Source organism: Pollachius pollachius (genome assembly GCF_949987615.1).
Source record: "Pollachius pollachius genome assembly, chromosome: 15".
NCBI lineage: Eukaryota > Metazoa > Chordata > Actinopteri > Gadiformes > Gadidae > Pollachius > Pollachius pollachius.
Genome location: NC_136948.1, coordinates 6,031,071 through 6,041,257, shown reverse-complemented (window position 1 = coordinate 6,041,257; position 10,187 = coordinate 6,031,071). Strand labels below are relative to the sequence as shown.

Here is a 10,187-nt window from a genome sequence, read left to right as displayed (position 1 = left end):
AGAAAGCTCTCGGGTGGGGGGCCCCCTCACCTGGTCCCAGAGGGCCCCGGCCACCTGGTCGATGACGGCCCCCAGCTCGCGGTACTCCCCGGAGTAGCGGATGTAGGCCCAGGTACACAGCGTGATGAGCGCCAGCCCCAGCACCGTGTTGCACACGCTGGCGATGACGTCCACGCCCACGAAGCCCGTGACGCCGGCCGCCACGTACATGACGAAGATGACCACGAAGAGGGTGGCGGGCGTGCGGGCGGCGTGGAAGATGTTCTTGGAGTCGTTGTGCTTGATGTACTGGACGAACACCTCGTCCACCTCCGTCTCCAGCTGCAGCAGGTAGCGCCGGCTGAACTCCTCGCCGCCCATCTTCTTCACGCCGCGGAACACCTGCAGCGCCTCCTCGCGGATCACGCCGTGCCGCGCCTGCAGCTCGGCGGGCGCCAGGAAGGGCCGGTCGCCGCCGCACACCTGGGAGGGGGTCAGGTGGGTGGGGGCGGTGGGTAAGGGGGGTGCAGCGGTGTCAGGTGGGTGGGGGCGTGGGTCAGGAGGGTGGGGGCGGTGGTCAGGTGATGGTGGGTCGGAGGGGAGGGGTCAGGTGGGTGGGGGCGTGGGTCCGGTGGTGGTGGGTCGGAGGGGAGGGGTCAGGTGGGTGGGGGCGTGGGTCCGGTGGTGGTGGGTCGGAGGGGAGGGGTCAGGTGGGTGGGGGCGTGGGTCCGGTGGTGGTGGGTCGGAGGGGAGGGGTCAGGTGGGTGGGGGCGTGGGTCAGGTGATGGTGGGTCGGAGGGGAGGGGTCAGGTGGGTGGGGGCGGTGGTCAGGTGGTGGTGGGTCGGAGGGGAGGGGTCAGGTGGGTGGGGGCGTGGGTCAGGTGATGGTGGGTCGGAGGGGAGGGGTCAGGTGGGTGGGGGCGGTGGTCAGGTGATGGTGGGTCGGAGGGGAGGGGTCAGGTGGGTGGGGGCGGTGGTCAGGCGATGGTGGGTCGGAGGGGAGGGGTCAGGTGGGTGGGGGCGGTGGTCAGGTGATGGTGGGTCGGAGGGGAGGGGTCAGGTGGGTGGGGGCGTGGGTCAGGTGATGGTGGGTCGGAGGGGAGGGGTCAGGTGGGTGGGGGCGGTGGTCAGGCGATGGTGGGTCGGAGGGGAGGGGTCAGGTGGGTGGGGGCGGTGGTCAGGTGATGGTGGGTCGGAGGGGAGGGGTCAGGTGGGTGGGGGCGTGGGTCAGGTGATGGTGGGTCGGAGGGGAGGGGTCAGGTGGGTGGGGGCGTGGGTCCGGTGGTGGTGGGTCGGAGGGGAGGGGTCAGGTGGGTGGGGGCGTGGGTCAGGTGATGGTGGGTCGGAGGGGAGGGGTCAGGTGGGTGGGGGCGTGGGTCAGGTGATGGTGGGTCGGAGGGGAGGGGTCAGGTGGGTGGGGGCGGTGGTCAGGCGATGGTGGGTCGGAGGGGAGGGGTCAGGTGGGTGGGGGCGGTGGTCAGGCGATGGTGGGTCGGAGGGGAGGGGTCAGGTGGGTGGGGGCGGTGGTCAGGCGATGGTGGGTCGGAGGGGAGGGGTCAGGTGGGTGGGGGCGGTGGTCAGGTGATGGTGGGTCGGAGGGGAGGGGTCAGGTGGGTGGGGGCGTGGGTCAGGTGATGGTGGGTCGGAGGGGAGGGGTCAGGTGGGTGGGGGCGTGGGTCCGGTGGTGGTGGGTCGGAGGGGAGGGGTCAGGTGGGTGGGGGCGTGGGTCAGGTGATGGTGGGTCGGAGGGGAGGGGTCAGGTGGGTGGGGGCGTGGGTCAGGTGATGGTGGGTCGGAGGGGAGGGGTCAGGTGGGTGGGGGCGGTGGTCAGGCGATGGTGGGTCGGAGGGGAGGGGTCAGGTGGGTGGGGGCGGTGGTCAGGCGATGGTGGGTCGGAGGGGAGGGGTCAGGTGGGTGGGGGCGGTGGTCAGGCGATGGTGGGTCGGAGGGGAGGGGTCAGGTGGGTGGGGGCGGTGGTCAGGTGATGGTGGGTCGGAGGGGAGGGGTCAGGTGGGTGGGGGCGTGGGTCCGGTGGTGGTGGGTCGGAGGGGAGGGGTCAGGTGGGTGGGGGCGTGGGTCAGGTGGTGGTGGGTCGGAGGGGAGGGGTCAGGTGGGTGGGGGCATGGGTCAGGTGATGGTGGGTCGGAGGGGAGGGGTCAGGTGGGTGGGGGCGGTGGTCAGGTGATGGTGGGTCGGAGGGGAGGGGTCAGGTGGGTGGGGGCGTGGGTCCGGTGGTGGTGGGTCGGAGGGGAGGGGTCAGGTGGGTGGGGGCGTGGGTCAGGTGATGGTGGGTCGGAGGGGAGGGGTCAGGTGGGTGGGGGCGGTGGTCAGGCGATGGTGGGTCGGAGGGGAGGGGTCAGGTGGGTGGGGGCGGTGGTCAGGTGATGGTGGGTCGGAGGGGAGGGGTCAGGTGGGTGGGGGCGTGGGTCCGGTGGTGGTGGGTCGGAGGGGAGGGGTCAGGTGGGTGGGGGCGTGGGTCAGGTGATGGTGGGTCGGAGGGGAGGGGTCAGGTGGGTGGGGGCGGTGGTCAGGCGATGGTGGGTCGGAGGGGAGGGGTCAGGTGGGTGGGGGCGGTGGTCAGGTGGTGGTGTGTTGGGGGGGAGGGGTCAGGTGGGTGGGGGCGTGGGTCCGGTGGTGGTGGGTCGGAGGGGAGGGGTCAGGTGGGTGGGGGCGGTGGTCAGGCGATGGTGGGTCGGAGGGGAGGGGTCAGGTGGGTGGGGGCGGTGGTCAGGCGATGGTGGGTCGGAGGGGAGGGGTCAGGTGGGTGGGGGCGGTGGTCAGGTGATGGTGGGTCGGAGGGGAGGGGTCAGGTGGGTGGGGGCGTGGGTCAGGTGATGGTGGGTCGGAGGGGAGGGGTCAGGTGGGTGGGGGCGTGGGTCAGGTGATGGTGGGTCGGAGGGGAGGGGTCAGGTGGGTGGGGGCGGTGGTCAGGCGATGGTGGGTCGGAGGGGAGGGGTCAGGTGGGTGGGGGCGGTGGTCAGGTGGTGGTGTGTTGGGGGGGTCAGGTGGTTGGGGGCGTGGGTCAGGTGGGTGGGGGCGTGGGTCAGGTGATGGTGGGTCGGAGGGGAGGGGGGGTCAGGTGGGTGATGACGTGAGTCAGGTGGTTTGCGGCGACAAAGCAGGAGTGATTTTGCAGAAGAACGAGAAAGACATGAGATTGACCGGGCAGGAAACAAACCATGTCTTGCGGTTACATCATCGGGTTTGACTCTGCCACTATGACGAATCAAAGGTCCCAGAGGACTCCCACCACATCTCTCTGGTAAGCTATTCCTAGATTTAGGTTACCGTGTCGCTAGGAAATGCAATTGAAACGCTAGTTTGGATCCGATATTGAAGACTAAACTAAATAGAGAGAAAACAAGCGCCCACCTCCTCCATCTTCTTGTTGTAGAGGTCCTTTGCGGCAGCGACGGCTGCTAGGTTGTTCGCCTCGGCGGTGGCCTGTTGGCAAAGGGTGGGAAGGAGTTAGAGAGGAGTTAGCTCATCATACGATCAATGAGAAGGAGCGCGTCGCTGTATGGAGGGCGTGGCCGGCGGTGAAGGCCGTGTGCACGGATACCTGCAGCATGGACTTGGGGTGGGGTAGCTCCTCCCCCTGGTAGATCTTGATGTAGGCCTGAGATGGAGAGGAAAACGTGTTAATGTGTCTTGTGTTTTTTTAAGTGAACACTACAGCTCCTAACCGTCCCTAACGGTCCCCTGAGAGGAGAGATCCCTCTCCTGAGTTCCCCTCAAGGTTTCCTCCCTCTGGGTTTGACAGATAAAACCCTAACCCGATTAAACAATGTATACCTTAATACCCCCCATTAATATCCCACATAGTATGGGGGAGCTCTGCAGGGGGCATTAGATAAAAGCGTCTGCTAAATGCCCTGCTAAATGTAATTATAAGTGACATGGGGTCAGCACCTTGAAATACTCCAGCAGGCCTCGGCAGGTGATCCTGCTGCCGTTGATCTCCTTCACATCCAGGTTGGCTGGGCTCAGCAGCCAGGGGACCAGCACCTCCAGGTTATCGATGAAGTCCTTGTCGATCTCTAGGGGAGGAGACGGAAGAACAGAGGCGGTCTGAGAGCGCCTGTTCAGACCGGCGACACATTGACGCACTCCGGCAGTTACACCTCATTCTGTCACGCTTCATTTGATCTTTCAACTTGGTTCAAATGCCATTTCTTCGGTTGAACAGTTTGTGTACCTGTTCAATCTGACTTCCGACTACTCATGTTCCCTGTACCCCCTGAGTACAGGTAGGGGCCATGGAGAAAGAAGGAGGTGGAGGCATCTCAACCACGTCCACAGGTAAGGGTGTGGACGGGATGGAGGATAAAAAAGGAAAAGGTCTGATTTTCGAAAAAATAATGATCTTTCGCCATGAGGCAGTCACTGAACACCGTCACTATTCCTGCATCAGTGAAACGTCCCTGACTGAGGTGTGTGGCGGTCTGGAGCCGCTGGTCATGTAGGAGAGACATGCAGCCGTCCTACCTTTGATCCGGCCGTCGAAGTTGGGGTTGGTGGCCACCTTGAGGCCGGGGTGGGGCATCAGGTAGCAGGAGATGTTGGTGAAGCAGGAGTGGATGTGCTTCCTCACGTTCTGCAGCTCCTCGTGCTGGTTCTCGGAGATCTGGAGAGCACCCCGACCACGAGGTTCATGTGTTAGTGTAGCACGTATTGCATTGGGTCCTCTTCAAAGGAAAATGTAATTTTATCCTGTTATCCTAAGAGCTTGTCTAAAGTAAAGCCGACGGAAACGGTAGCCACGGCGATGTGTGTACCTTGAGCCTCTTCTCCAGGAAGGTCATCCCTCCTTCCTGTCCGTAGGGGAACTCGTAGGGGAAGCTCCAGTCCCGCACCAGGAATCTCAGCGACTGGAACACAAGATTCCCAGAGGTCAGAGGTGAGTCACAAGAACCAGGAAGCAGGAATAAGGAAGCGGTGGTTTGTAGGGCTGGTCTACCTGGAACGGCTTCAGGCAGGTCTCCTCCATGGCCAGGCGGCCGTACTCTGTGAAAAGCTGGGAGGATAGATCATATCCACAAGGTTATGATTGTTGAAATCGGTCTTTCCATTCTCATGCCCCATTAAACCAAAAAATGTCCTTCATGCTCAATTCCACATCATACTCATGATCCATGACGAGACAAACAATGATATTCTAGAGTGGCTAATGTATCGTGTGAAACATTTAGAGATAATTTAGACGTCTTGATGAAAACGGATGATAATATAACAGCTATTATTACTTGACTTGAATCAGTTTATTTCAGTTCAAATTATTCTTAGCTTTCTATGATTTCATGGGATGTATATATATGTATATATTTATATATAGTGTGTGTGTATATATATATATATATATATGTGTGTGTGTGTGTGTTTATACCTGTAGATGCTGCAGATCATCCTCCTGGACGTTCTGAGAGATGTTATAAACCTAAAGAAAGAGAAACAAGTTACACCGACCTGACTGATATTTTCATATGGGTTGACAGGAAACAAACATGAAACAGAAACATTCAATATAAAGACAATTTTTTACCTCTTTATCTGTACTAAATTGCTCCAAATCTTGCCTTTCCATTTTTAAGTTGCACCAGCATCATTTTAAACCCTATGCATTCCTATTGGTATATGGTTTCCATAGTAACCCCCGGAGTGTACCTGCATGGAGCTGATCATGGTACTGAGAGCGAACACCGTAGCGGAGTCCCTCAGGGTGGACTGGCTGTCGAAGGTTCCCTGGGTGTCCATCAGCAACACCGCCACCTGCAGGCGAGGCGCCGCCGGGCAGGCGGTACCATTTAGAATGATGATGCGTTCATTACCCGTGTTGATGAATGCAAATTCATGTAAATTCATGTTGATTAGCACACGTTTGGTGCTAGCTGCTGTCAGCAAGCTCTGTACTAATTGCACTTCAAAATGAGGAAAGGTGGAAATAGGAGAGACAGAGTAATGGAGATAGTTTTGGCAGTATATAGTGTGTGTGTGTGTGTGTGTGTGTGTGTTTGTGTGTGTGTGTGTGTGTGTGTGTGTTTGTGTGTGTGTGTACGTGTGTGTATCTATTGGTTTTCATAATTAATATGGGCAGAGGGAACACCTGTGTGAGAAAGTAGAGTAGCTAATCCACATTGCATGATTAAACAGGGGTATGAATCAGAGGGAAATAGAGGTTGTTGTTTCATGATATAATATGATGACATAAGCCAGCTAGCAGATGACATGTTCGAAGAGGTGCTGGGATGTTCCAGTCCGGTCCTGCAAGCATAAAAACCCATGCCAGGCGGACATTCACACCGTCCACCACAGGGCGAGCCAAAAGCCCACGGTTTCCTCAAAAACACGGAGTGGACTCCACACGTCCTGCCGGACCGTACCTTGTGTCCGTCCGGCTTGTCCACGAGGAACACCTCGCTCCAGATCTGGATGCCGGTGGTCTCCCGCTCCGACCCTCCCCTCCAGGTGAATCCAGTGAGGGGCTCCTCCGCCTCGCCCAGCCAATCCACCGCAGCCTGGACACCACATCCAACCAATCATCACACCGCTTGTTGCCATAGAAACACTGGGGTGGGAATATAAGGGGGGGGGGGTTCCGTCTGTTGCACTGTACTCCACTCTGTGCTCACTGTACAAACGGAATGTTACCAACTTAATTAATACATGTAATAATAACCATGACATCATCATAACCCCATGGGGATGGTGGGGGCAGCGGTCCGAGCCCGAGGGGGGTCAGGTGGTCCGGACTCACCTGGTTGTACATGTAGCGCAGCATGAAGTCCATGAGGAAGGACTTCCCCTTCCGGAAGGCTCCGGCCACGGACACGGCCACCACGTCCCGGTCCCTCACCTCCTCCGCCAGCAGGATGCGGCTCAGGGCGGCCTCGTCCAGTTCGAAGGTGTGGTCGTCCTTGACGACCAGCACCTGGACGGGCCTCGCCCTCCCGTCAGGCTCCTCCTCCTCCGAGCTCCAGTCGTACACGTTTTTGTCACTGAGGGACCCTAAGAACCAAGTGGAGGGGGGGTTTAAGGTACCCTATTATAGAGCTCTTCAGAGTTCAGGGGAGCTCTACAGGGTATCCTAGAGCTTTACAGAGTTCAGGGGAGCTCTGCACGGTGCCTCAGCACTACAGGGTACCTTTGAGCTGTACACTATGCCTTAGAGCTCTACAGGTTATCTAAGAGCACTACAGGGTGCCTTAGATCTCTACACTATGCCTTAGAGCTCTACAGGTTATCTAAGAGCACTACAGGGTGCCTTAGATCTCTACACTATGCCTTAGAGCTCTACAGGGTTCAGGGGAGCTCTACAGGGTACATTTGATCTCTACACTATGCCTTAGAGCTCTACAGGGTTCAGAGGAGCTCTACAGGGTACATTAGATCTATAGGGTGCCTTAGAGCTCTAAAGGGTATCTCAGAGCTTTACAGGATCTATTACAACTCTATTAGGTAGGTTAACAAGGTACATAAGAATGTACCTTAAGGCTCTATTAGAGCTCCACAAGGTACAGCACAACTTTCCAGCTCCCTTTAGATCACGACAGTTTCCAGAGCTCTACTGAGTTCATTAGAACCCTACAGCTCCCGTTAGAACGCGACAGCTTCCAGAGCTCTACTGGGTACATTGAAACAGCTTCTGTTAGATATCTACAGAGTACATCAGAACTCTAAGAACTCTAAAGGGGTTTTTAACCTCATAAGGTACATTATAACTATATTAGAGCTCTGCAGGGGGCATTAGAACCATATAGGGTACCTTTGAACTCTATATACTCTATGGGGTACATTTACAATTACAACTCTACAGGAGACTAGATTAGAATTCTGCGGGACGAATTACAGCTGTAGAGAGCACAATAGAGAGCACTCTATTAGAACTCTATCAGAACTCTACAGGGTACATTGTTCCACTGAAATTAATAGAAGCTCTAAAGGGCTCATTCTACAGCATGAGTGCACTTCAGGGCTCAACGAACGAGGTGTGGTTGGAATTTTCTTCTGGTGTTTTTAACAGACATGAGATGTCAAAAGCAATTCATTGATTATATCTATGGAAATGCAGTTAGCAAAGTGTTTTTTTTTTCATGTCCGAATGCTCCACTAATATCCCAGCTGAGCGTTTCCTCTCCTCACCCCCCGGGCGGGGGAGCGGTGAGTGAAAGGATGAACTGACTACTTTGTAGTGATTCAGTGGGACGGTTCAGCCTTTCTGAGGGTGTGATGGTCCTCTCCTCCCGCTCATCCTATTAGAGAACGTCTTGGAGAAGATGTGTCCATTATGGACACTTCCTTCTCGTCTTACATCAGTGGACTGGGAGCAGGAGGACTGAGCGGTGATCCATGCTAGGCTATGATCCACGCTAGGCTATAAGGCCATCTGTTCATAGCCAGGACAACATGGGCATGCTGCTTCCGAGCAGTGACTCAGTTGGTTTTTTGTCTCTACAACCGTTTCATGTATAGTGGGGGAGCAATTATTATCCCCATGAGCACAGCAGAGGAAAAAACCATACTTGTATTGAATTATAGCGTTTAAAGCTGTGGTTATCAGTCATCATCCCTGACATTACGGGGTTAAGGGCTATAGGCTCGGATTACATCAACGGCCCGCGGTCCAATATACGCTGGAGATGGTCGTTTATGATGCTGGCAAAAAACTAAACGTGGACACAGCAGGCAGACTCATAACGTAGGGATTCAGCTATAGATTCGTAGGTGCATCCAAATTAAGATAAATTCTTCCATTCCTGCACCGATACTGCTTTGTCATGGCATTGACTTGGTTACCTCGCGACTCGTTATACTACGGCCTCACCCTAGATAACCTGATCACAACACGCCCAATACACGCACGCACGCACACACATGCACGCACACACCCACATCCACACCCACACTCAAACACACACGCAAACACACACACACACACGCACGCACGCACGCACACACACACACACACACACACACACACACACACACACACACACATAAAGCATCGACACAAAAAAATACGCTTCCCAAGACATCTAGGCTTATGGGACATCGGTCCGGTCTACAGTTACCGGGTCAGGACCGTCATGGTACTCTCGTACCCCACCCGCTAGATACCTCGGGACCGGGCCTGTTTGTGTTTTATAGCCGCTGCTCTTCTTGAGGTAGAGACATTGATAACGAGAGACGCTGTGGAAGGGGTTATGAAAGGCGACGCGCCCATCGTGTTGATGATGGTAATGGTGGTAATGGCCAGCAATCGTCTGAGCCCACTGTTTAAATGTTATGATGATTGAAGGCCACATCTTCCACTCATCCTCTCTCCTACGTCTTCGGCTGCCTGTTTAACGAACACAGATGTAGCTGTTCCTCTAGGCCCGCTGGGCCGGGAAGCAGAACACTTAAGATTACACACCGTTTATACAACATGTAGGACTACATGTTTTTTTTCTACTGAATATAAAATTATTGGAATTGACGGTTATGATTGTGTTTTGCTATCTCTGATTACGCTGGCCTAGTATGTGTTAATGAACGGCATGACAGGTAGCATATAGATACGCGTATTGTCAGATAAAAACACGCCTCTCCCCTATAATAAACGGCGTTTAAATGTAACACCCTTAAGCACCACAGGGGAATAACTGACGGCTGTTCGCTCATTCGGACCTTTTTACACCTGATTTGCTGCATCGCTTACATTCTTGCCTCACCAGGGATGAAAATTGTATGCGCGGTAAAAATAAATAAATAGAACAAACAGGTAATATAAAATGCGGTACATACACTCACCCCAGCTGTCTCTGTTTTTATTCTTGGCCATGGCGTTGTCCTTAACCCTCTTCGTAATAATAAACGACCCTAAACGCTGGTCATTGGAATCGGGTGGGGAGGATACTTCATAGACACACAAGTGATGCCCTTATCAAAGGAGGACGGTGGAGGCTCTTAACGGGCGGGCTGCGGCGCATACATCGGCCGCCAGGGAGCGATGGTGTCTGTTGTTTTCGTCAGATGTACATATAGAAATACAGTCTAGTTTCAACCATAAATCTACAAAACGTTGTTACAAGCTTATCAGCAAAGCTCTTTCTATAGTGTGCATTTTATGACTGTTGTAACAACATACTTATCATTGTTTGTACGATGCATTGTCTTGCCTTGAATTACATCATTAACCTGCACCATGAAGTATTAGCCCATTGCCATCG

The 10,187-nt window shown here is 55.2% G+C and overlaps 1 protein-coding gene across 1 annotated transcript in view; it reads right to left on the bottom strand.

Annotated features, from left to right (window-relative positions):
* atl1 (atlastin GTPase 1) overlaps positions 1 to 9,799 on the bottom strand; it is a gene marked incomplete at both ends in the record, with an annotated part of 11,356 nt that extends 1,557 nt beyond the window's left edge. Inside the window, 12 exons of the mRNA XM_079752869.1 lie at positions 31 to 462; positions 3,352 to 3,423; positions 3,542 to 3,598; positions 3,892 to 4,019; positions 4,468 to 4,606; positions 4,758 to 4,850; positions 4,940 to 4,996; positions 5,366 to 5,416; positions 5,644 to 5,748; positions 6,360 to 6,494; positions 6,734 to 6,984; positions 9,763 to 9,799. Coding sequence (XP_079608995.1) covers positions 31 to 462; positions 3,352 to 3,423; positions 3,542 to 3,598; positions 3,892 to 4,019; positions 4,468 to 4,606; positions 4,758 to 4,850; positions 4,940 to 4,996; positions 5,366 to 5,416; positions 5,644 to 5,748; positions 6,360 to 6,494; positions 6,734 to 6,984; positions 9,763 to 9,799 — 1,557 coding nt within the window. The remainder of the gene's footprint in view (positions 1 to 30; positions 463 to 3,351; positions 3,424 to 3,541; positions 3,599 to 3,891; positions 4,020 to 4,467; positions 4,607 to 4,757; positions 4,851 to 4,939; positions 4,997 to 5,365; positions 5,417 to 5,643; positions 5,749 to 6,359; positions 6,495 to 6,733; positions 6,985 to 9,762) is intronic.
* Positions 9,800 to 10,187: the final 388 nt, after the last annotated feature.